This window comes from Ruditapes philippinarum, unplaced genomic scaffold (assembly GCF_026571515.1).
Source record: "Ruditapes philippinarum isolate M1 unplaced genomic scaffold, ASM2657151v2 ctg1631_1_1_1_1, whole genome shotgun sequence".
Taxonomy (NCBI): Eukaryota; Metazoa; Mollusca; class Bivalvia; order Venerida; family Veneridae; genus Ruditapes; species Ruditapes philippinarum.
In genome coordinates this window covers 185,176-211,525 of record NW_026860481.1, presented here as the reverse complement: position 1 = coordinate 211,525, position 26,350 = coordinate 185,176, and the positions used below count along the sequence as shown (strand labels likewise).

The window sequence follows — 26,350 nt, the reverse complement described above, 5'->3', positions numbered from 1 at the left end:
TTTTCTGGTTTGGATAGAATTTCGGGGTCCTGTGGTATGCAATAAAATCTCTGATAAATTTTATTTTGGATTCAATCTTAGGCAGAATTCGGCCGTTTCAAGAGATAGCATATTAAATTAGTTCAAAGGTATCACCACAGGTGGCAGTATCAGTGTTTGATATATCGATAAGTATAGTCTATAACTATAACTTTGATTGTGAAATAATTTATTTTATGATTATCATCGGTGGTTTTGTAATTGGAACCTTAAAGTAAGCCTAACAGTGTTGAATTTTTTTTCCAGGGTTGTAGTAGGGGTCCAAGGGCAGATAGGGCTGGGGTGTCCAAACACTGACATTGCCACCTGTGGGCGGTATCACATGAAAGCGACAAGCCAGTCACGTGATTGTGGTAAATAAACACACGGCTGCTGTTGCAAATTCTACATTTTACTATTAAATTTTGACCGCATTAATTACTGATAAGCCCAAATATCAGATACCATATAGCATTACAAAGTTATCTCCAAGTTATATAATTATCTTTAATTCATTTTCACAAGTTTAGCTGTATTAGACAATGCAATTTAACATCTGTTTTGGTTTTTAGATATCAAGTGTTAAAAACAACATAAATAAACAAAATAAATAAATAAATAATAAATAAATAAAAGTAAATAAATAAATAAATGAATAAATAAATAAATAAAGTCGTTTCTCTATTTCTAAAATTGTAGTTTAGAACTATAAAAGGAAAAGAAAGGACTCATGTTAAAGGCTTTATTTTTTTACTCTGAATTAAGGTTACATTTTCTATACAAATTAATGTACACGAAGCATTTATTTATAATTCTAACACGACCCGCATTTTTCCCTATTGAACATAGAAGAACCGAAAGTGTGTGTAATTACACAGACACTTGGGGTTTGGAGCTCAAAACGCCTTTAAAATCCAAATAATTTTTTGACATGTACTGATCATATATATCAAAAAATCTTAATATACATTATTATAGATGTTGAAATATGATTTTGTTTCAAAACGGCTTATATTAAGTTTTTTTTATATATATGATCAGTACATGTCCTGGGATTGACAAATATGCATTTTATTTGGATTTTAAAGGCGTTTTGAGCTCCGAACCCCAAGTGTCTGTGTGTAATTATGCTATAAAATCACTGTTTGACGTTCTATATTTAGACATGTGACGTAATCATTATACACGTGACGTAACCACTAAAAATGTGACGCGCTGACAATAAGTACGGAAACAAATCAGGCGCGATTAAGCTAATTATAATGTACGGCAATGTCGTGTTAGAATCGAAATAATATATCCAAAGCGGTGATTTTATTGCTTGATAACATCACTGTTTGTCGTTCGGATGCGCATCATTATATCACTCGGGCTACGCCCTCGTGATATAATTCCCCGCATCCGAACTCCAAACAGTGATGTTATTGAGCAATAAAATCACAGTTTGGGATATATTATTTCTTAAATATACAATATGTACGTACAGGGACAAATCATATGAAAAACGCAGCTATGGACGGTATGGGTGTAGGAAAATATACTGAATGCCTCTCAATTTGGAAAAAGTAAGAGTCAATTATCACCCATGTTTTAATGGCAAATAATTTTTCACAAAAGATATATCAAAATATATTGCAATATTAAATTTACAAGAACGTAGACATTGCATCTTAATTAAATGAAAAAGATGACAAGATAAGCATTTTTTTGGGGGGTGGATATTGAAGGGTACAACTTGACATTAAATATATTAAAAAGAATTTAAAGTCATGCTGAAATATTCAGATAAGTACAGAACTACAATTAATGCATGTGTGACGCATTAGAAAATAATGATTTATGTTTGTACAAAAAAAGACAGCTATAGGGCACAAAATCTGAAACTTTCGCATACATGTTACAGGTTAGATGTTGATATCTAAACTACTTGTAACAAGTTTCTGACAAGGCAAGAGAACATTGTATGTATGTTTTTAAAAGTCTTTTTTTAAGTTTCGTACATTTCTTTATCAACATAACATTTAGACATTACTTTCTTAACTCATTTATTAATTATTTTTCTGATTAGATGAATTAAAATTTACTCGTTTAAGCTTAGCACTCGCATCGTTATTATATTTTCATATTTTTATCTGAATTTCTCTCATAATTTACTATAACAGATAAAACATACAGGTCACAAATTGATACATAACTAGTTAACCTCTTAGCTAACTAGTTAATTAAAAGGTTAACTAAGGTTACTTTACTAGTTAACCACTTAATTAACTAGTTAGTTATACATGTAGTTAGTTAAGTGAGTAACTAGTTACGTAACTAGATAATCACTTAACTAACTAGTTAATTAAGAATTAAGAGGTTAACTAGTTACGATTTTAATTAACTAGTTAGTTAAGTGGTTACTTAACTAGTTAAGCACTTGATATTAAGCTGGAAAAATAATTAAAGGATGGCAGTTGTAGGCACTAACATGTATTTATTTCCCGTTATGATCTTTTATTTATTGAAAAAAAAATTAACTAGTTACGTAACTAGTTAACCACATAACTAGGTAACCTTTTAATTAACTAGTTAGTTATATGGTTATCTGGTGGCAGAAATATGCCACAATTCTTTTGATAACAAACCAGGATCGTTTAGAATAAATAAGTGACAATGCGTTAGAAGGGCTGTTTCGGTTATTAATTATAACCATGCTATAGAGTTTAACACAAACACATGCAGTTTGCATGTTCTCCACAAGGTCTTATATCACAGCTCACCGCTAATATTTTTCTCACAGTGAATTTATGTACATGTATAATAAATGGTTTCACAAAAGAATTTCTTTTGGGCATTGATTAAAAAAACTCCAATAAAATGAATATAACTTTTACCATTTAAGTTCACGCCTTCATTTGTAGACCCAAAATACTTCATACACATAAAGTAACTTATCAATCGATAATCAGTTTAAAACAAAGGTTAGATTTTCAACAGTTAAGTTCAACGGTCTTAAACAATAAGAATGAAATTGTATAGGCAAGTAAAATTGGAAATGTATGGCATACTATTTTAAGTGCTTGAGTGCGAGTAAGTTGTAAATAAACTTTTCTTTTTAAATTTACCCAAAACATATGGATATAATACTAAATTCATCGAGTAAAAATATGACCGTCACGGTTTTTGTTTTAAGCTGAATAACTAAGTTTGACTTTAAGTGTATAGAGTGTACCAGATGGGGAGTCAGCCGTCGGTAGTTATTGTTGATCCGGTAAGTTGGACAAAGTAGTTTTATTTTCCAAATATCTTTGTAATATAAGAATGAAATAGGTTTTTTTGTTCATAATTCTTCGATGTAAATATATATTCCTTAAATCACCGATCAATTGTTTATCTTTTACACAAGGTACGGGTGTCTCGAACAAGACCTAAATATCCACCTCCATCTGTGCCAAAATGGTTTTTACCTGATATACGCCCTTTGGTATTTGCACCGGAAATAGATGATATTGATAGCCGCAATATCGATTGGCACGCTATAGAACGTTCCATAGAACAGGAACCAGAGGATGGCGTAGATGCAAGTAAAGACGTTGAACTTCGGATAAGACCGTCGTCTGGCATTGGGAATAGCAGGACTGATTCTGGAGCTAAAACAAACCGACAAACAAAGAGACATGGACACAGAAAGATACTATCCTTTGATAACATTGATAAACATGCATTTGCCGTAAGGGTTTTCTTTTAATGTGACAGAATATATTTCAAAAACAGAAACAGAAAACACATTTGCTCTTTCAAAAAATATAGGTTCAACTACTACTTTATCTGAAGTGTGGCTGATCTAACATTGCATTGAGTATTGTCTTTTTGAAATTATTTTAGTAAAGTTTCTGCAAAGAATTTTGTATTAATTATCTCAGTTATTCCTATAAGGTCTTGTTGTGCTGTACAACTCTTGTCACTCTTACTCTACGTAACCTATTACAAGTGCATGGAAATGAAAACTGAAGCATAGGAACGTTATTCTGATTTTAATAAGCTATAATTTTGTTACTCCAGACGCTACCCATTCATTCGGCATCATTTGATGAATTAATACAGTACCTAAAGAAGCCAATTTACGACGAATTGCATCCTGAAACATGTTTAGTACGAGCATTAACAGTTTGGCTTTCGAAACAAGACAGTACAAAATCTAAGTATCAACATGCTGACGTGAGAACACCGACAGGGATTATCCAGCATTTAAGGCAACAGACATTATCTTATACAGAGGCTTTTACACTTTTATGCAGGTACATCTTCATTGTGTACACCGGTCTTGTCGATATTTGAGAGACCGGTGTGTATACAATGGGTACATCTTTGATAAAATGTGCATTTGCACATGTATTACTATAGATGACTTTAAATTTCGTATGTTTAGTATAATACTGGGATTTTTCTGGTCTGAAAAATATATTTGAATTGATTTTTTATCTTACATGTTTGTTTTTTATATCGAAAACAATCCCTGACTTCTATAGACGTAATGGTCCATTGTATTGGAATACATGGGTTAAGCTACCTGCCAAATTTGCAAATTTTATGATACTAAATGCATCTTTTAAAACGCGTTCGTTGACTGTGTTAAAATAAGTTTCAACATTTGTCTTTGTCTTTCAGAGGAGCAGGACTTCCAACTGTTATCATAACAGGTCATGTTAAAGCTGGAAAATACGAACCAGGAGATATCATAGATGATGGTGCCCGTGACACTTGGTGTGCTGTACATGTGGATGGTAGTTGGCAGCTTGTACACCCAAAATGGGTTTGCAGAGGAACATATGGTAAAGAAAAGGATGATTGGGTACAGATTGAGGACGATCCTTACCTAGCCAAAAAAGACCTACAACGTCAAAAGGAAAAAGAAAAAGAAAAAGAAAAATATATATTGACTTTCAATGAAGAATTCTTTATGCCTAAACCAGAAGTGTTCATATATAAGTGTTACGCAGACGAACAAAAGTGGCGCTTGATACCAGAAGAAATGAATTTAACATCCTTAAACGATTTTATGAAACTAGTTTATATTTCTCCGCCATTTTTCAAACTTGGACTTAGTTTAGCCAATAACCCATCTTGTGTTCAAAAGTCGACAAACGGGGTAGTTATAATTGAGATCATTGCACCAAAAGACTTCATTCATGCACTAAATCTTGGTTATCAAATATATGCGGAACAAAATGAAACTAAACATAATGATTTATACAAAAATCTCTTACAGAAGGACATTCTTTCACGACTTGTTTTAAACTACAGGAGCAATGACAGGTTTGTGTTTGAGATCCGACTTCCGCTTGAAGGTAATTATCAATTTGTAATAGTAGGTGGATTTGGCACAGACCTCAGTAATATATGTAGATTCAAACTGGTATGTACGGAAAGTGTAGGGGAATGGTTTGTTCCCTTTCTACACCCTGGTAATAACGGATGGGGACCGGGTCCTGAAATGGAGAGAGTTGGCTTACTGTTGCCGACGAAACCAAGTGGTAAATTAACGGTTTCGTCGCGGCAGAACTCGGGCGTAGTTAGACACAGTTCATCAGTGTTTTACCATCTTACAACGCTTAATTTTCAGATAAACAAGGCACTTATAAGGAAATATGAGTACACTGTTGAAATAATGCCGTCAACATTTATTGACACGAGAACCATTGCCTCACATTTTACACCTAATGGGGAGCTAAAGGGTGACTTACACTTCAAGGAGAAGGAGATGGAGAGGGAGAAAAGAATGGAACATGTTAAATCAGAGTTGAGCGAACAGAGTCAGGATGATGATTTGCCGGTACGTGCCCAGTACACAAAAGATATTTCATCCAGGCAGTTCACCGTACAAGTTATAGGTAACCTGATAGGGGAAGAGTGTGCAGTAATTATAAAGGCAACTGAAATGGAAATTATGAACAACTTACGGGTACCAAAGAAAGGAGTTCCTACTAAGATAGTTTGTTACTATTTGCTTACAAATGCAAGCACGTTCTTTCATCGCGAGGTAAATCTACTCTTAATTCATGATCTTAAAAACTTAATATATTTATATATGATCAATTAAGGTTTCAAGTTAATATTATAAGCATTAAAATACCTAATAATTCAACGTTAATCACTAAAATAACAATTTTGGCTGCACTGTAGCTCAATGAATACTTTTCTGTGTTTTCGCTTTATTCGAAACTAAGTCTTTCACAATTATTTGAAATATATGTGCATCCACTTTAATCTGGAAACAATAAACCAAAGTGACACAGTAAAAGCCTTTTATTCTAGGTCGGCAATTGCCATATGCATCCCATGCATCTGAAACTTGATAAATGTTTTCATTTTATCCACAAAGATGATCTTCATTTTTATCAAAGAAAATTCTTCAAGCAAAAAATCATTTATATTTTGTGTCTCAGATAAATATAGTAAAGCAAAGTCCATATTTCAATTTAGCTACTTGTAGTTTGTTTTCAATGGAATGTTTTTTTTTGGTAACCATCAGCATACAGAGGTGAAATTGTGCAAGTCGGCTCTGCATGATGCAATGAATACTCAGAACATTGACAAAATACAAAGTGCCATGAACAAATGTCTGAAATTCAAAGTTCCAGTTACAGATGACGCTATAGCAGCTGCCGAGGCAAGACTTGAGTACTTAATACTCAGAGCTGGTGAGATATATTTGCGTATGGAAATACAAGTATTGATGAAATATTTTGTTAACCAACTTAAATATATCACGCAAAAGTAAATATAAGTTGTCATGTTCATTTTTAACGTGATTTTAAATTTGAAGATATGTAGAACTTCACGTACAGAAGTGCCTGTTTGAGCTTAATTCTTTTGAGATTTAATTGAATTAAAGACATGTGTTGTACTAACGGGTATTTAAAAAGTTTTTTCTCAATGTTGTTAATAACTTTCAAACCGAACGATTAATACGTTAGATTAATTCATCACAGTAATCTAAAGACATCATGAGAAAACACATTTTCTTCTCTTTTTTTTAGCTTCTGAGGTAGATTTAATTATCTTTTTGTATTTCAAGGCATATTGTCAAGATAACTTTCTAAGAAACTGTAATTGGGCACGATCAGCAATTGTTGGTATCATTGCATTTTCATTTACAGGGCGTACATACGACACGTAAGTGAAGTGACCATTCATTGCAGAATTAGTTGTAATAAATAAATTTAATATTAGCTTCGTTTAAGAAAAATACGAATTAATTAATTCTGTAAGCAATTTCATATTGGGCTGAGATAAGTTCTGATTAATTATTAGTATTGTTAAAACAACCATTATTTTACAGAAATGGTGGAATGTATTAAACGTCGTAATATTGCAGTTGTAAATGAGACTCTAAGGCGTGTTGTTGGCTATAGATACAGGGAGGCACTAATAGTGGAAGTGGAGAAACTATGGGCATTCAGGAAGGAGCTGCAGAGTCTGGAAGGTGAATCATTATGATAATGATGATGATAATGACGCTGTTGCTGATGATATTACTAATCATACCAATAATTTTAATAATAATAATAATAATAATCATAATCATATCATAAAAATCATAATATATTAATAAAGTTTATTAACAATTTTAACTAGAAGGCAAGTAATACACTGTTAAAACATGTACATTATTTGTAATTCTATTGTTCCTTTGATTTTATAAGTTCATAACACTTTTGATAATCACTAACTTCTTTGGATCCGTTTTGTTAGGCCGTACACGTTAACAAATACGTCAAGTTTTGAAAACTTATCAGTACCTAACTTAAAAGCTTGCATTTCTGTCACAGGTTATCCACAAGGCCTGCCACCAATGCGAGAATCTATTGAAGAAATGTACAAGCTAGCCTCGGCTAAACCACCCGTGCACAATACCATGAAAGCGTTGTTGATTCTCCTTGGTTACGAAGGAAATTTAAAGGTATTTCCAGCCACTTACAAATTTTTTCAGCTGACACACATTTGTGATGACGAAGACGTTGGTGGTGGTGGTGATAATAGTGGTGATGCTATTTTCCCATTTGTTTCCTTTTTTACGGCGCACCAGCAAAATTAAGGTCATATGGCGCCTAACTTAAACAGGAAATATGATTTTGGCCAACCTCGGGTGTTACAAACTTAAAGCAACACCAAGGGCAAAACCAATGCTTATAAATATATCAAATAGTAACTAGTAGTTTTGAAGTTGCCTAAAAAGTATACTAGCGCACGTTGTTCTTATGATATATTTATAGAAGATATATATAGTGGAAGACATATTGCCTCGGAAGAGGTGATTTATGTTTTGTGATTTAATTCTTTACAAGTTTTATGATAAATTGTATGCTATATAGGAATGTTACAAAATTATGATTACATGTATTTGCAATATGCAAAGTTAATTTTGAAAGGTCAATACACTTTTTAAAATGTTATCATTGTGACAATACTGGTATTTCTTCCTGTTATAGGAGTGGTCGTTTATACATAAACAATTAAAAGTCACAACAGACAAGTTGTCGGATATGGGCATTATAAGAAGAATTGAGTACATGACCAACCACTCTTTCCCCTGGCGAAAAATGGATTTCAAGGTTCTGCAGAGAGTTTACAAGGTTGTCCATGAGTACCAGTTTGAACACGTGAAGCACGTGAGTCTGGCAGCAGCGGCAATATACAAATGGGTAAGTACTTCTAAGCATACTTCAACCACCAGAGGGATGAATCCATTGATGAAATTATAAGTACCTTGCAAAATGTAAACGCAGAAAGTATTTCGTCTAGTAAATCACATTTCGTTGCTGATTTTACTTTTTAATGCAATTTGAATACTTATGTTTTCTTTAAAGCAAAACGGCAAATTCGTTCTTCATGACCTGTTTTGTATCATATTTGTAATTCTGTTTATAGTCATAACACAAAACATGTTTTTATCTCTTTTAAGATTTATCAATGTATCGTTTTCAGATTGAAAAGATGTTGAAGCGAGCAAAATATGTTCTGCAAGGTGGAGAAAAGCAATAGACATCGTCATATTTGAAAATACCGTTTATCAACCGATTTTGACATTTATTACGAAATAAAATGTGATATCAACTGCCATGTTTTTGTGTTTTAATAATTATGTAAAATAGGGATGATGTATAATTGAGATAAAATAGAATGTAGGAAGCACTTGCCCTATATGATATCCCTTAGCCAAAGTTTTAATGAGGAGAGAGGATCCTCATAAAATAGAATAACACACCAAATCATATATCGGTAGTTTAAAGCTGTTTGCACATAAGAATAATTCAATTCTACCTTTATCTAACGTGAATGATACTCTTATCATATACAGTAAGACATGCTATACTTCCTAATGAATAATGCTTAAGCCGATGGTACATGTAACGTGCATGATGGACGTTGACCTTACCTTTATTACCTTTATCTCTAAGATCTCTAACGAGCAGACACAATCAAACTGAGTCTGCAATTTAGACTCAGTTTTCATTGCTCTCCCTCTCGCCGGATCTCTACTTTTCCATACTTTAAATGACTCATATACTATGTATTAATGTGCACTTTTATATAATCATTCCAACATTAGAAGCATTGCCTTTTATTCACGAATAATCCGCAATTTCACACAGTCCTTATTTTAATAAGGTAAAATTCAAACAATATAAATGTCCAAATGACCCCTCCAAATTTTTCGCTACTGTGTTAAAACGTAAAATTTAATGATAAAAGGCCGACATTAAGGCAGATATAATTTATTTTAATTTTTGCAATTACTAAAGAACATGATAATAATAATATAAAAAAAACACATTTATTCACATCTTTGTGATTTTTCGAGTAAAAAAAATCATTAAGTTGCACAGCGCATGGATATTGGGGATATGGATTTAATAGAAGTCAAGAAATTGTTAAATAAATTAATATATATTAAGAAGAAATAAAGAAACCAACAAAATAAGATCGACAGGAACACTCGTTGTATATTAAATCAATTTCATTTAGCATAAATTCAGAACACAATATAGAATTACTATCGACACAATAGTAAAAACTTTCAAACATGACATTTTCGTCGTACTTATGAAGCGTAAAGGCCTTTTATAATAAACAATAGTATATCTTACACATATAACACTAAGTGTCTATCTATCAATTCATAATCTTTATCTGTTCAACCACATACAAATTACATTAAAAAGACGAATATCCTGTTTCTAAAAGAGAACACACGTTTGCATGTGGCACTGTATCTGTTTTGTATTAAATGAAAAAGGCAGTAAAATATGATTAAACTGAACTAATTAAGAAATGGAGACATCTTTCCAATTAAAAATAATAGGAGCTGTTACTTTTATGATGACACTAACGTTTGAATATATTATTCAGTCGGTGAACAAAACTACCGAAATATATTTACACTCAACCTGTTCGATATTATCGCAGTTTCAAGGACAAACTTCGGATAGGATACTCGTACAATAAGTTATAAGGATTTGAATTGTAAACTTCTATATGGGTAATCACATCAACAGAGGTAGCAATTCGAACAGAGTCGCTTCTCAAGGTGAAAGTAATAAGACAAAGGTAAATTACCGCGTAATTTCTAATTCTTTTGAACTTGTATTCATTCATCTTTAAATCTTTATTAAATGAAAAGTTATTAGTTTGTTTTTTGTGAGAGTGTGAAAGGACTTTTTCAAATGGTAGAACGTAAAAAATCATTAAAAGTATAAAGGCACAAATGAAAAAGACGTCTCAAAATGATGTCAATTATTTCAAAATAATTGTGTTCTGGTGGATATAGCACTAGTTGTTGATCGAATTGAACTTAAAAATTAAGTTTTTATTAACCTCGACAATTGACAATTAAAAAAAGACACTTTAAGAGTTAATTTAATAGAATATAAATTAGACACGTGTTTGCGCTTTTATGACATGCATTTATATTATATAAGTTTTCGTGCCATTTCGCATTTTTTATGCACAGATTGATATACCAGAGACAGAACCGGGGTACAGCTTTCCAGAACCTCCATTGTTAAACGTAGATGATATAAGACCACCAATTCCTTGGTACCAGGATGACGAAAAAGACGAGGAGTTTGATTGGTCACAGTTGCGTGCTGAACATGGTCACGCAGGTGGTGATGGAAATTCTTTGAATAATGGTAATTTTTCAAAATAAATAAATATCGTGTCGTTTGAAGGTACAAATCAATCGGCTATATTGAAAACATAAAATGGCCTTCAAATAAAAGCAAATACGATTTTCCTTTGTAAATATAGTATGACGCAATTGACAAAGATATGTTTGAAACAATTAACGTTTTAAAACAGGTAAAATCTAAGAAAGTAAAATATATAAATATCCAGCAATCTGCATAGCGTTTTAGAACAGAAACACAAATTGCAAGCCATGGTTGAATATGTATAGAGAGATAGCTCTATTATACAATTTGTCTTGTTTTATATGATATATTTCAGGAATTAGAACATTAAAGACACCCAGATCAGTATTGACAGCCTCCTCACACACACCTAGTCCACTTGTTAATCGTTCATTAACTACTCCATATGGACGCGCTATAACATTTATTCATAAAGAGCGAGGAAAGAAGACTGTTTTGAAACGTAACGGTTCAGCAATCTCTAGTGGCGCTGTATCTCTTCATAGCGCATTACGTCGTCCAAAAACGCATCCCGACCATAGCCAGTTATCATTCACGGAAATAGATGAACACGCACGAAGGGTAACGTTTAATGTTTGTTTCTAATTTAAAAACACTCAGTAAATGTTGTAATCATCTTTAATACAGTACAAGTAAGATATGCAAAGGAAATTCATAATTATGTAATACAAACAAGTGAGACAGTCATCACTGGAAATGATTATTTTAAAGGTAAAAGACTTAGCAATTTTGTCATTGTTCCTTTCAAGAAAGACACATATAGAGTGGTTTCGTAACAGAAAATTTGGTTTTGGTAAATAGCAATATTATAAAGTTACACTTTCCTTTCCTATACATTGATTTAAATTCACCTTGATTTGTTTCATGTGAAGGCAACAAAGCAGGATGCCCTAACGTTTACAGATTTGGTATACTACCTTAAAGAACCAGTCAGATTCCACTATCATTCAGAACTAATGATTGCACGTGCAATAATTGTGTGGTTAGCCAATCAAAAATCTAGAAAATCCTTATTCATGAAAGGTGACACGTCAACACCGACAAAACTACTGCAATTAGTCGTAACAGGCAAAATAACTCATGCAGACGCTTATGCTGTCATATGCCGGTATTATATTAAAATATATATTAATGTTCTATATATATGTCAGGCTTTTAAAAACCTAAGTTAACAAATAATTGACTTAAATCCAATATAAACTTGAAATGCGGAAATATCTTACGGTTGTAGCGATCAGAAAATAGAAAATGGCATATTATTTCTATGTTAAAGAATACAAGGAACATTTCAAATATGATATACATTGTATATCTAAATATATCGAACTGTTTAACGATAATGTTATAATCATACGCAATCAACTTACTTAATTTGTAAAAGAGGAATTAAAAATTCATAAGGCACCTAAACTTTCACTAACGATAATTGTGAGGGTTTTTTTTAAACAATTTTAGATCAGCCTGATTTAATGAGTCAACATTTAAGTTTTAAATATGTGGTAACATAAAAAGAACGATGTTTAAGTGATTTAACTTTTCCTACAGTCTTTGAGTATAAATACCTAAACATAACTGTGAATACAACTTCATTGACAGCAAAAATGGTTTTATATACCTAAAATACATAATACTGGTTATCATAATCAAGTTAGTGAATTACTTTATATCAATCGCAATGTATCATCAAAACAGTTCAGTATGAAGCAATTTCGTTTTCTTTTCCAGAGCAGCAGGACTCCAATGCGTTGTCATTGACGGAGTTTCAAAACCTGACGAACTAGAACCGTTAAACGACCAAATTGAGTTGTTGCCTGATAAATGGACAGCCGTCAATGTTGAAGGCGACTGGCAGATCGTGCATCCACATTGGATGTGCAAGGTTCGATGATGTTTCTAAAATTTGCATAATTACATTTTCCGTCGTTCAAACATATTTTAGCATATCTGATATATATCCGATAAAAAAGTGAAACTGTGGTATAAGAAAGAGTTTTGATATACATGTTATTGCAGTTAGTATTAAATGTAACATTTTGATTACAACTTACAAGGTTTAATTTCTTTGTACCTCAACAAAACATTGCTATTACTTTAGGCAAGTTGAATTGGTCAGACTGAGATATATACACTGTATACATGTATATAACATTGTATTGGTTACATGATTGTAAAATAGGAAGTGTCAGACTGAGATATATGCACTGCATTTATATTATAATTCTTGTGAAACCATTAACATTCTCCTATTTATATAAATAAGTAAATGTCTGAAGATCAAAACTGTATAATAAATTATATTCTTGATTTCTGTGGAATGAATATGTTTTTTTTCCAGAGTATTGCAGCTTCTAGCGCAGGGGTTGAGGAATGGATAAACAGAGAAAGACAAAGTAAAGGAAAATCGAGATCCGAAGCTATGAAAGCATTCAAGGAAATAATCAAAGGTTTTATCAACGAGGATTATTTTATGCCAGCTCCCGAAGTATTTATCCATTCGAACTATCCGAAATATGCAAGATGGCAACTTCTTAGCCCAGAATACACGATTGAATCAAAGGATGAATTTTTGTCACTGCCATTCATATTTCCTGCATTTTTTAGACTTGGATTAAGGCTTGATACCAAACCAAATTTTGTCCTACACTCTAACGATGGAAAGTGTATCAATTTGGATATCTACTGAATTCAACAACGCCCATCGGTTGACTTTAACGTATGACTTGCATCTATTAAGTACACATTATGATCGATCAGAAGTTCTGCTTCCAAATCTAAAGAGACAGGGCTTGTATTGTAGACATAATGATATGTTTGTTTTTGAAATACGCTTTCCTGTTGAAGGTTATTTCAAGTTAGAGCTATTTGGTGGATATCATAGGTCTCATTCCATGAAACTCTGCTACTTTAAGTTAGTGTGCGAGAAAAGTCTTTCAAATTTTCGGTACCTCCCTTACTATACTGAAAACTTAATGTGGGGCCCTGGGCCATCATGTGAAGAATATGGTCTCGTTTTACCTTCAAAGCCAACAGGAATTGTAATTGTAGACCAGGAGCCGAAATTATCTATTTTAAGCACTACACAAAGTACTAAACAGCCGACTTATAAACCTGTATATTTTGTTTTTGATCTACATACAGACAAATCAAGGGATAAAGTATTTACAATAAAGATGTATGGATATGATCCTGGACTAGCGACAGAACTTGCTACGCCATTTGACGAAAATGGTGAACTTGTTGATAAAACAAAGAAGAAGAGGAAGAAGGGAGACATTTTTCCGGAGAACAACACGGATTATACGACTTATGCAGAATGTGAGCGCGATGATTTGAAGAAACAACTTAAAATCACAGTTCAGATTCCGCACGAAGGAGAATTTGTTCTTGTCATTAAAGCTTCGTCTGCTGTAAAGGATGTTGATGGTAAAATTACTGCTGTTAATGACGCTGTTGATGTTTGTGTGTATCTTCTACGCACTTCAGATGATCCGCATAGAGAGGTTTGTAAGATTAGTAATTTACATGCCGAATTGAAACATGGCTAGGTTATGGACATCTTCATTAATACTATAACGGCTTATTTTTTTATTTATCGTATAATTTGACTTCACGTTTTCATGACATATTATACTATTAATTATATTTATCAAAGGAAATCTCAACTACTTTAATCAAAGCAGTTTTTTTGATACAATGCCAATAATTGATATATTAATTTATTTAATTTTTCAAAAAGATGATAATTATAATAACAGGATGTTCATATTTTACGATATATTTAAATATATGCCATAAGCAAAAAGTAATAATATGACAATGGTCTTTTTAGAGTTTTTGATTCTTTTTTACAGAATGTCCCTCAAAAATTAGCGCGGAAGGAACTGATTCGATCAATGCAAGGAACAAGCAGTAACGTTATAAAACAAGCTGTAGACAAATGTTTGAAGGTGAAAATAGATAAGAATGATGGTGACATTGCCGCAGCCCAAACAAAGGCAGAGTATCTCACCTATAGGAAAGGTATTATGTTATATTACTTCAAGACATTAATATTGACGGTCTCATGTACAACAGTTGCAAGATTCAGCCTTATACTAGTACTTAATACTAGTAGTATTTATTAATTATAATAAATAAATTTAAAGAGCATCCATTTCTTGCCAAACAATTCATCATGAATGTGTGCTGTCATGCAGTTCATAAAAGTGTTTTCACAAGAGAAGAAATGATTTCATTTTTCTTATTCGATAAATAAATCATTTTACCACATGCCATGCCACATGCCAGTGGACTTATAAAGCAAATCAAATAAAATTCTAAATTTGGGTTTTTCCTGTTGACACCTCCAATAAGGCTTCATTGTCTAAAACTCATTTTTATCTGAGGCGCATTTGTAGCTCCATAAAATAAATAGCACTATAAATGTCTGATTGATAATTTAATCAAAGATTAAAGTATCCAACATCAATACCAGCAGGATATCTAAAGCTGCAAAGTGTCCTTAATTTTTAAGCATCATACATGGTATTTGTTTTTTTTTCGTTTTTGTTTTTGTTTGGATTTTGTTTTTGTTTTTCGAAAGAAAACATATAAAACAGTTAAATTCAAACATTCTTATTCTGCAATAATTTATATATTATCTTACAAAGAAAATACATAACTAATGTACTAACTAAAACCAATGAATTAACATTCCGAGCGATCGTAACCGATCTGAAATTAAAATTATAAACAATGTAGACAGTACAATTCATAGTACTAAAATACATTTCTGTGAATATGGTGACTTCTATTTTATTAGTGTGCTGTATCAAAAATATAGCTTTACTTGTAAAATATCGAACCTAAAATCAAGGGTTTAGGTACGCATTTAAAGAATAAAGGATATAGTACTACCTTAAGTTCCAAAATACATGCTTAACTTGTCTAATATTAAAACTAAAACTGTGATGCACAAAATCTCATCCTATTGAACGGATACCTGACTGTTAATATTTTATTAAGGAGTTTTAAGGTCATTGTTATTTTCGGGGCCTATGTTCATACAGAAGTGAGCATTATTATAGATATGACCATTCCACATCGTATAAAGTCGTATTAACCAGCATTAATAATCTCTGCAAGATCTCAACAATGACTAATAAGTGCTTTATCTTCAGCTGTGTTCGATGCAATACATCGTAGAAACTTCCGAATTATTAATGAAGAGCTTCTGAAACTATCAAAGTATAAACACAGTGGTGCTCTCGCTTCAGAAATAAGGTAAGTTACGTGCAAAATTTACTTTGAACAATGTATGAACTAAAAATTTTCATCAATTCACTTGTAATATTTGGACTCCAGTCTTAAAATACCATTGATCAATACTTTGAACTTACGTCTAGCATTTGCGGTGTATAGACAGACAATGTTCCACATCCGCGCAGTCTGAACAAATCTCAATGTAAATCTAAGCAATCACTCGCAGATTAAGTGCTTACCGAAGTTAACAAGATTTTAAGGTAAAATTCTTTATACACATATATGTATTTACGATGCCTGCTAGATATAGATTTAAAATATGTGTTTAGCATATGTTTGGTATTGATTTAGTTCAACTGTTATTTCAGAATGCTTTTCACCTTGCGGAAACAGCTGAACATGCTCATAGAATTAACAAAGCATATACCAGAGCTCCAACGTGCAGCTGCAGATCTTGTACAGATAGAGGAGCCGTCACCAGAAGTTCATATAACGATGGGTGCGTTATTTCTACTACTAGAGGAACCAGACAAATATTTAGACGTAAGCACTTTATTATTTGTATGTTCATATAGCATGGTTTTTCAAATCTCGTTAAGCTTTAATAACTCCGCTTGGTTTGCGATCAAACTTAACATTTCAGTTTATATTTTACCTTGTAAGACATGTTAAACCTTCACCTGAATTTTTGCAATCTTCATGATTATCGATATAAGGTCAAGGTATTCCTTAACCAGTACAACAGGATATTGTCAGTCTTAATATCTTTAATTATGTCAAATCAATACTTTTCATGTGTTTTAATTTTGGTGCAGGTATTTGTGTCATTTGAGTACACACTGTTTCACCATAATTTTCTTCTTTTAAGAATTGGGAATTCATTGTAAAGCAGTTTAAATCTGATAAAAAGCAAGGTGGGGAGAGTCCTATTATAAGAAAAATGTATCTGGTAGCTGAAATGTATCCTCCAAAGAATACAAGACGAAAGATCAATACACTTTTAACAGAATACAGCTTCGAGCAAGTCAAACATGTCAGTACTGCGGCGGCTAAATTTCATGTATGGGTATGTGATCGTTTTATATATAACATTAAGAAAAACATTACTTCCTAAGCAAAAGGTTGTCTTATTTTAGATATCTGGAAAAAAGTGATCCCTAGGAAGCATTAAAACAGCAAAATTACATGAAATTTGCAGACTCGGTATGATTAAAGACCCTCTCAAGTTCTCTCAATGGTTTGTAATACCAGCAGAAACATAGTTGTCAAAATGCAGAACCTTTTAAGGATTTATTTGATTAGAGAGCATTTATAACTATGACTTGCTTCAATGTATGAGCGTTTTAATGAAATTGTTGAATCTTGTTGTTCAGAATAATCTAAAAAATAATTGAAGTAGATAAGGCAAATCGCATGGTAACAGGGTATTTTAACTTATAGATAGTGATACTTAAATATATTTGTGTAATACTAATACTTCCCCCACGTTACAGGCGTAGTTTTGTTTATTATTGAACAGTATGATATTGTTGCTTGTAAAATACAAAAAGAAGTTCTTGGAAGTAGACAAAACATTGTTATGAGATAATTATTTTAAGTATCAATTCATAACAAGGTTGGTGAATAGTATATATTCATGGACAATTTGCAGGTACAAAAGGTAATGGCAGTTCTTCAGGACTTGGAGTTTGACATTGAATTTCCGTCTAACATAGAAGCAGCAGACGACAATTTAGAGGATGAAAATGCAAAAGAAACAACGGATGCACCAGAAACAACGGATGCACAAGAAACAACGGACGTGGATACTGTGCAAAATTTTGACAACAAATCAAAAGAAGGTGATACGAAAGAAGATAATATTCTAGCAGAGCACGACACCTAGGTTAAACAAAATCATGAAAATAGTCTCTATAATAAATAATATTTTATTATTATAATATAAGTATTACAAATCATCAATATGAAATAATTCTTACACTTCAAATGCAATGTATTAAAATAAAATACCAACATTGTATGTTTGAAAATTGAGGCGCTATTAATGCCATTACATAAAGTTTTGAAACAGTATAGACTATATGTGATAAGGACTTTGTGTATATTTACAGAATTTCATATATTAAGTTGTATTGATACATATATAATGCTATGCATATTTTATCCGTTGCATGATACCGACATTTTTTATGCAAATATTCTGTCAATATTTATAGTTGTGCAGGAAAGTTATATTACAATCGTAAACATTCATCATGATAGGTGAAAATGTTTACAAAGCTCAGTAATAAACCAATCCTGCAATAAAACTATAAATAGTTTGCAAAATGTACTACATAATTCAAAAATTTTCAAACCAGATTTGTTGCTTTTCTATTATAGAAAAACACGTTTTAGCAAAAATGCTATTTTTTATTTTGTTTTTAAAAAAGACGAAGTCCATCATACTCCAACTTCATTTAGTCTTGCAAGTGTTTATCGATGTAACTATCAAATTATTCCCGTAACAAATAACCTAATATAAACTTATACCCTTTAAGAAATTTAGGGTTCCATTTAATTTTTCTATTTGTTCTTTTTAACCCATTTACTGAACATTTATTTAGACACAATTTTCATGTCGGTAAAATGTCTTGTAGTAAGGCAGGATGAAGCCATTTTGTTTCTCTCCTGTCAATACTATTTCCTTATAAAATTTGGAATGCCATTTGGAACGCAAGCCTGTGCACATCCCGGCGAGTAGTCATTCGTGTTGCAGAAAGTTACATTACAGTATATGTTTAGACCTTCTTTATTGGTGGAGTAGACGAAGTCTTGGAACACAAATCTTGTCTCGTGTGTTGACTGAGATATTATATGAGTATTACTATCAGTTTCACATCTGAAATAGATGAATTATTTTCTATATAATGTATTGAATACACCATTTGTCATTACACGTCCTAATAAAATGACCGAATGTAGTAAATTGTATGACACTATTACTAGTATACATTGTGATAATCACACTGGCCATAGCTTTCGCAGAAGCGACGGATCCATCGCAGCGGCGGTTGAGTATTCGTCGCAGAAGCGGTGGATAAAAAATGGTAGTTTGTGCGTTTGTAATTTAGATACATTATCATCACCAAATCCTGATTTTAACTTTTGTCCTCAATGTTAAGACTTCGCATTTTTATCATAAACAAGTACACTGCCTGATATCAAATTTATAAGCTCAATATGACGACTGTAATTTGTTTTGTCGTACATATTGCTGATTTAAGTCCTGAAAAAGTGAAAACCAATGAACGTGAAATTAATAAATAAAATATTTATTATCTACACTTGTAACTAAAGTTGACTTTCTTTTGAAATTAATAAATATGCCAAAATTGGCACACATGTATATGGAAAACTGTAACGTAAAACTATTTTAAAAAATAATTTAAAATTAGTAATGTTTTGAACAATCTTGATTGTAGACCTTTTCAAGCATTGTTTAAGATATGACATTTTGTTTTATTTCCACTTTGTTTACATAATTATCATACCCGTTTTTTATCACGTAGTAATTTTTACTCTCATCCGAATCCTGCGAGGGTATTGTAAAACACGTGTGAAGCCTCATTTTCACTGACCAATCCGCTTCCGGTGTAAACACCTTGACGTATACGTCATCACCCACTTGAACGTGAATAGGGTTTCCGGATAGTTGATGCATGAAATTTGGATCCTTGAAAAACGTCATATCTATCTTATGATGACCGGAGACGACTGAATGATGGGTGTCTATGTCGTGATGAACATGTTCTGACGTCACTTCGTTGCGACTGACGTCACATTCTAAAGAATATTTCCATTTGTATTGTCGAATAATAAACGGATTATTTGCATCGTAGATAGCGTAGTATAGCTCATTAGTGTAGATTTGTACACCATTAGATACCTAATATTGAAAAAAAAGATAAACAAACGTATGTTTTTGTAAAATCAATTGACTCTAAAAGATTTATATCAAGAAAAAAAGAAGATTCAAACAGAATTAATAAAATAAATGTAAATACAACCTGTATTTAAGACCACCTGCCATTAAAGACCACCTTGTATAAAACACATTTCGATAAACCTTCATTGATTAAACAGAACGCAGCCATCTCCAGATAAAGGTAACTTGTCTATTAAGGCCATGAGCGGTCTGTTTACTGGATGGCCTTTGTTCACAGGTTTTACTGTATAAGCTGTAACTTTGGATGTGCACAATTTTGTAGATCATTGTAATCTTCAAATTTCATAGCTTCACGTAGCTATAAAATTATGCCTCCATATGAGTCAAAATATTTCAATAAAACCAAACTTGAGAAAAAAGTTCTAAGATGTAAGGAAAAGTAAAAACTGTCAAGATTCAAGTAATATTTTACATATTATGTGCGATTTATGACTGATTTTTCAGTGTTTACAACTATATTTCTACTGTGTTTCTAACGCAGAAAAGGCTATTTATGCATATTTTGACCACTTTTTGGTAATTTACCTGGTTGGTAAGTGCCATTGATAATGTTTGAATTGCGTCCTTTTGGTTTCTTCACAATATTACACATGAAAAAATTATTTTCAAATTTTTCATGAAAATTAGCATGAATCTGGAGGCGTGTTGCTTTAAGGATGTCCCTTTTTCCAGATTTTCTTATAATAAATTGTGCTTGCGTAAATATTTTAACACGTAAATGACATACCCAATACTAAAATTAATAATTTATTATGTGTATCGTTGTTAACTTACTTGTTCAGATGTGAGGCAGCTTCCGAATCTTTGTTGAAATAATAGCACATTTCCTTGCTCTTCACCTCTGCAAGTGTTATCACCAAGAAATATGTTGTTGGCAATTACTTCAGGATAAAGTTTCTTAAGCATTGGCATGTCTATTGATATATTCCAGCCAGAACTGGAGCACCTTGCTATGACGACATCTTCTAGTCGTAAGACTATTCAGTAGAAAAAAATATTTAAACAAATATTACGGAAGCGGCATATGTTTGTATAATATTTAATTGAAAAATCAAAATGATAAGCTTAGATTTAACGAAAAAATGCTATAACATGTTTTCTGTGGTCATGAATGCATTTAAATACAAAATGTTTAATATAGCACAAAACGCCATTCGACTTAACAATAGATGGAAGGTGCGGTGGTTTTACATAAGAAGATGATAGATGGTCTTTATTTTATGTAGAAATAACCTTTGTTCATATTGTTAAAAAAATACACAGTTCACATACATGGTTGAAAAGAAACTCAAATGAGATTAAAAGTGATTATAAAGTATGATACAAAACGTTTGTGTAACGTTACGACTCCTATAAGGAACTGTGGTCTTATATAAATAATGAAATAAAGACTTATTTATATACAACCTTTTATCTGTGAAGTTACTGTTGTCAAATTTGTTGGTGTCGTTCTCGGTGAGGCGGGCGTTTTTGTTGCTCTCAGTGTCGTACTTGTTGTGGTTAGCGTAGTAGAAGTTGTTCTTGTTGTTGTTGCAGATGTTGATGGTGTCGCAGATGTTGTGGCTCTGGGTATAAATTTAGTTGTTGGTGTAGATGTGGTGGTTGAAGACGTAGTTGATGTTGTAGTAGGTGTTATAGTTGTTGTTGGTGTCATAGTTGTTGTTGTTGTTGTTAGTGATGTTGTTGTGTTTGTCGATGTTGTTGTGGTCGTCGGTGTTGTTGTTGTTGTTGTAGGTGTCGTAGTTATTGTTGGCGTCGTAGTAGTTGTCTGTGTCATAGTTGTTGTGATTGCCGGTGTTGTTGTGGTTGTCGGTGTTGTTGTGGTTGCCGGTGTTATTTTGATTGTCGCTGATTTTATGATTGCCGGTGTTGTTGTGGTTGTCAGTGTTGTTGTGATTGCCGGTGTTGTTGTGATTGCCAGTGTTGTGGTTGTCGGTGTTTTTGCGATTGCCGGTATTTTTGTGATTGTCGGTGTTGTTGTGGTTGCGGATGTTGCTGTAATTGCCGGTGCTATTGTGATTGCCGGTTTTGTTGTGGTTGTCGGTGTTGTTGTGATTGCCGGTGTTTTTGTGATTGTCGGTTTTGTTGTGGTTGTCGGTGTTGTTGTGATTGACGGTGTTATTGTGTTTGTTGGTGTGGTTGTGATTGCGGGTGTTGTTGTGATTGTCGGTGTTGTTGTCGTTGCCGGTGTTGTTTTTATTGTCGGTGTTATTTTGATCGTCGCTGATTGTATGATTACAGGTGTTGTTGTGGTTGTCAGTGTTGTTGTAATTGCCGGTGTTGTTGTGATTGCCAGTGTTGTGGTTGTCGGTGTTGTTGCGATTGCTGGTGTTTTTGTGATTGTCGGTGTTGTTATGATTGCCGGTGTTGTTGTGATTGCCGGTGTTGTTGTGATTGTCGATGTTGTTGTGATTGCCGGTGTTCTTGTGATTATCGGTGCTGTTATGATTGCCGGTGTTGTTGTGATTGCCGGTGGTATTGTGATTATCGGTGTTATTGTAATTATCGGTGTTTTTGTGATTATCGGTGTTTTTGTGATTATCGGTGTTTTTGTGATTGTCGGTGTTTTTGTGATTATCGGTGTTTTTGTGATTATCGGTGTTTTTGTGATTATCGGTGTTTTTGTGATTATAGATGTTTTTGTGATTATCGGTGTTATTGTGATTATCGGTGTTTTTGTGATTGCCGGTGTTTTTGTGATTGCCGGTGTTATTGTGATTATCGGTGTTATTGTGATTATTGGTGTTTTTGTGATTGTCGGTGTTTTTGTGATTATCGGTGTTATTGTGATTATCGGTGTTTTTGTGATTATCGGTGTTTTTGTGATTGTCGGTGTTATTGTGATTGTCGGTGTTTTTGTGGTTGTCGGTGTTATTGCGATTGCCGCTGTTTTTGTGAGTGTCAGTGTTGTTGTTATTGCGGGTGTTGTTGTGGTTGCGGGTGTCGTAGTTGTTGTTGATGTCGTTGGCGTTTTTATTTTCCCTGTTGTTTCCGTTGTTATCCCTGTTTTTAGTCTACAATCTATTACCAAGAAAATATCGGGAAAAGTTAGCTCGCTTGAACAGTATGCTGTTGATGATTTTAGGATAACATTTTACATTGCAAAATACTTAACATGTCTATTTAATGTTACTTTGAGACTTAAGTGTTTTCAATAAAAAATATCTCAAATAAAAATGTCAACTTAAGCTCTGTGATTATTTACTTCACATTTAAAATCGTGTTCTTTTTTCTCATTCAATGCTTTCATATACATGTAGGTGTTCGATTTAATCAAATTAACCCTCTTGATTGATTCAGATTTGATTTCTATTAGAACTTGACCGGAAGGAAAACACACATGTCAATGAATATAAAATTTTACGACATCATCTGTAAATAGGCGGCATAACATTAAAAAAAACAACAACAAAAAACCGAGATTTGAAAAAAACTGAATAATTAACAGATGTGATTCGGAGGTATTGTCTAAAACAGACGTTAAAATTACAAATAAAGTAATAGTAATAAAGATGTGATTGAAAAATATATATGAAAAAGAAATTGCTGACAACCCAAATGGAAACACTGAAACCGTAATTGACAAAAAGATTAGTTAGAAATGAGAACTGAAAGATAAAGCACAAAATCAATGCAATAAAAATATGAAAGAAAAGAAATGAAATGAGGTTTAAAACAAAATTGACAAAAAAAAAAACTCGGAATATGTAGAAAATTAAAACTCAAAAAAATTAGAAAGTATTTGAAAGGTGAAATTGTAAATAAGAATGGTAACAAAATCAAGTTTAAATATAATTGACATAACAACTGCACATTCTACAGTATACATGTATGCACTCTAAATTATATCAATCTTTATTAAAGTGAATTGGTCAATAATAGAAGATCTGTTATACTATAAATAATTGTTTTGGTATTAGTTAGTATCATACACGAAAAAAACCACTGAAGAATGACATTGTGTATATATCATGGATGTTGATGGTAAGTGCTAGATACATGATCCGATATAAGATATAGTAAATGATGTTTTGGAACAAAATATTATTATTCATCATATTTATTATAATTATTATGTATAAATAATTCTTGTACTGTTTCAATATATTGTTCTCAAAATATTTCATAAGAATAGTCAAATGATACACTTTTATTGTTTTTTATCAATAATTATATTTAAAATTGTTATGAAAAAAAATGTGCTCGTTGTACAATTTAAGACCAATCCAAATTTAAAGTATTAAAAAAAAGCAGCATGCCTCCAGATTCATGCTAACTTTTGTGAAAATTTTGAACATGTATTTGATTGTGTGATATTGTGAAGTATAAAAGTAAGCAATTTACACATTATCAATGCACTTAAAAACCAAGGAGGATACCAAAAAGTGGTCAAAATATGTATAAATAGCCTTTACTGCGTTAGTAACACAGTAGAAATATAGTTGTAAATACTGAAAAATCAGTCATTAATCGCACATAATATGTAAAATATTACTTGAATGTTAAAACTTTTTAGTTTTCCTTACATCTTAGTACATTTTTCTCAAGTTTGATTTTATTGAATTATTTTGACTCATCTGGAGACTTTAAGAGGCATGTCAATAGGAGAAAATACTGAATAAGTAAACGTTTTCTTGTTTGTTTTTAAACAAATGTCTTAAAGTTTCAAGATGGTTCGATTATTCATCTTCTTTAAGCTTATTGTATCTCTCTAAAATTTAGTCTAAAGATAATGTTCAAGATAATTTTACATTTTTACCATCAACAGAGAGGCATACAAACACGCACACATAAAACACAACAAACAATTCAAGTCGTTATGACAAGGGACATATTTTAGATCAGGACGATACAAACTCGGGTCAACGTAATTAAGTTATACAAAACAAGACTTACCATCATTTCTATTTACAGGATATATATGTATATCATCTATCCCTATCAAAATATGAGGTGGAATGTGATGCCCAGACGGTGTAACTCTTTCACTAACATTCGGATGAAATACAATCTGTAATTCACGAAAAGAATTATTATCATATAAAATGAAAGGGTGTTTCTCTCTATCAACATGTCAACTGACTTTTTTTTTTCAGATTTTGAACAAAATATCTATTTGTTTGTTTTGCTGTTTAAGTTTGTTTTATTAATAAAAAAATGTTATTTTTAAAAGAGCATGAATATTCATTACAAGTACCTACTCACTGTGTAAGTTTCTAAAGACAAACCTAATATTATATTATATTAGAATTTATTTCTTTTGAGATTGACATAATTATCAAAGCTGATAAAACACGTTATCAGGAAAATGCGACGACATGAGCAATACTGCGACCCTAAGTGATATTATGAAGTCAATTTGACTACACATGCACGTATTTATATTACCTCAAAATTTGATGTAGCCGAAAATGGAATAGACAATTCAGTCCAGTCTTTTGTCTTATTTAATATCCCTATAGTTCTATCTCCGTCTGCTGTATGAAGCATAATGTTACATTGGGTTCCAGTAGATGGTCCTGTCATCCACAGATTTAGACAATATCTGCCTGGTGACATACACTGTGTTGTCATCGTATCCTGTGTTTTATTTTCAACTTTTATTGCTTTAAATAAAGCAAAATAGTTATCTGAAATCAAAACATCGATAATAAAGCATTTAACTATGAATGTGTATTTGAACCTTTTATTCACGGGTTTATCCATTATTCGGACGAAAGAACAGTTTTAAGAATAAAATCGAGCATTGTCGAGCTATAGATTATACTAAATCTAACAGTTCTGTAAGCTACTCTCACACATAAAACGAGTCTAAAACACCAACATATTTGTTTACAAATATTAAATACGAAAATTTGCAGTTTTTATGAAATACAAGTGACCTAGAAGTAGCTCTTTTCTTAAA

The 26,350-nt window shown here is 32.2% G+C and overlaps 3 protein-coding genes across 4 annotated transcripts; 2 read left to right on the top strand and 1 right to left on the bottom strand.

Annotated features, from left to right (window-relative positions):
- The first annotated feature begins 3,038 nt into the window (after nt 1-3,038).
- On the top strand, nt 3,039-9,118 carry LOC132760265 (uncharacterized). 2 transcript variants are annotated; one of them, XM_060752215.1, is made up of 9 exons: nt 3,039-3,271; nt 3,407-3,730; nt 4,063-4,298; nt 4,669-6,040; nt 6,533-6,701; nt 7,379-7,486; nt 7,833-7,963; nt 8,493-8,705; nt 8,989-9,118. In XM_060752215.1, exons 1-9 carry the CDS (start codon nt 3,236-3,238, stop codon nt 9,043-9,045), a joined length of 2,646 nt encoding a protein of 881 aa, XP_060608198.1. In that variant the 5' UTR covers nt 3,039-3,235; the 3' UTR covers nt 9,046-9,118. The 2 variants fall into 2 exon arrangements, with proteins under 2 accessions (XP_060608198.1, XP_060608197.1); XM_060752214.1 differs by having other exon boundaries at nt 3,040-3,271; nt 7,343-7,486.
- Nucleotides 9,119-13,734: 4,616 nt separating this feature from the next.
- On the top strand, nt 13,735-18,348 carry LOC132760255 (uncharacterized). Its single transcript, XM_060752194.1, has 6 exons — nt 13,735-14,716; nt 15,068-15,236; nt 16,376-16,478; nt 16,826-17,000; nt 17,326-17,523; nt 18,109-18,348. The coding sequence occupies exons 1-6, from the start codon at nt 13,868-13,870 to the stop codon at nt 18,340-18,342; spliced, it is 1,728 nt and encodes a 575-aa protein (XP_060608177.1). The 5' UTR covers nt 13,735-13,867; the 3' UTR covers nt 18,343-18,348.
- A 788-nt stretch (nt 18,349-19,136) lies between these two features.
- Nucleotides 19,137-26,019, bottom strand: LOC132760263 (mucin-2-like). The gene is made up of 6 exons (XM_060752213.1): nt 25,834-26,019; nt 25,342-25,456; nt 21,853-23,466; nt 21,220-21,422; nt 19,991-20,385; nt 19,137-19,338 (listed from the first exon to the last, which is right to left on the bottom strand). The coding sequence occupies exons 1-6, from the start codon at nt 26,017-26,019 to the stop codon at nt 19,137-19,139; spliced, it is 2,715 nt and encodes a 904-aa protein (XP_060608196.1).
- Nucleotides 26,020-26,350: the final 331 nt, after the last annotated feature.

Bases quoted from the DNA above. Each gene is read 5' to 3' on its own strand.
- LOC132760265 (XM_060752214.1), top strand. From the start codon at position 3,236: ATGGGGAGTCAGCCGTCGGTAGTTATTGTTGATCCG. The intron at 4,299-4,668 runs GTACATCTTCAT...TTTGTCTTTCAG, and splicing joins GCTTTTACACTTTTATGCAG to AGGAGCAGGACTTCCAACTG. The intron at 8,706-8,988 runs GTAAGTACTTCT...TATCGTTTTCAG, and splicing joins CAGCGGCAATATACAAATGG to ATTGAAAAGATGTTGAAGCG.
- LOC132760255 (XM_060752194.1), top strand. From the start codon at position 13,868: ATGGAAAGTGTATCAATTTGGATATCTACTGAATTCAACAACGCCCAT. The intron at 14,717-15,067 runs GTTTGTAAGATT...TCTTTTTTACAG, and splicing joins CAGATGATCCGCATAGAGAG to AATGTCCCTCAAAAATTAGC. The intron at 16,479-16,825 runs GTAAGTTACGTG...CTGTTATTTCAG, and splicing joins GCTCTCGCTTCAGAAATAAG to AATGCTTTTCACCTTGCGGA.
- LOC132760263 (XM_060752213.1), bottom strand. From the start codon at position 26,019: ATGACAACACAGTGTATGTCACCAGGCAGATATTGTCTAAATCTGTGG. The intron at 23,467-25,341 runs GTAAGTCTTGTT...TCTTGGTAATAG, and splicing joins TCCTGTAAATAGAAATGATG to ATTGTAGACTAAAAACAGGG. The intron at 21,423-21,852 runs GTTGTATATAAA...TCTACTGAATAG, and splicing joins AGTAACTTCACAGATAAAAG to TCTTACGACTAGAAGATGTC.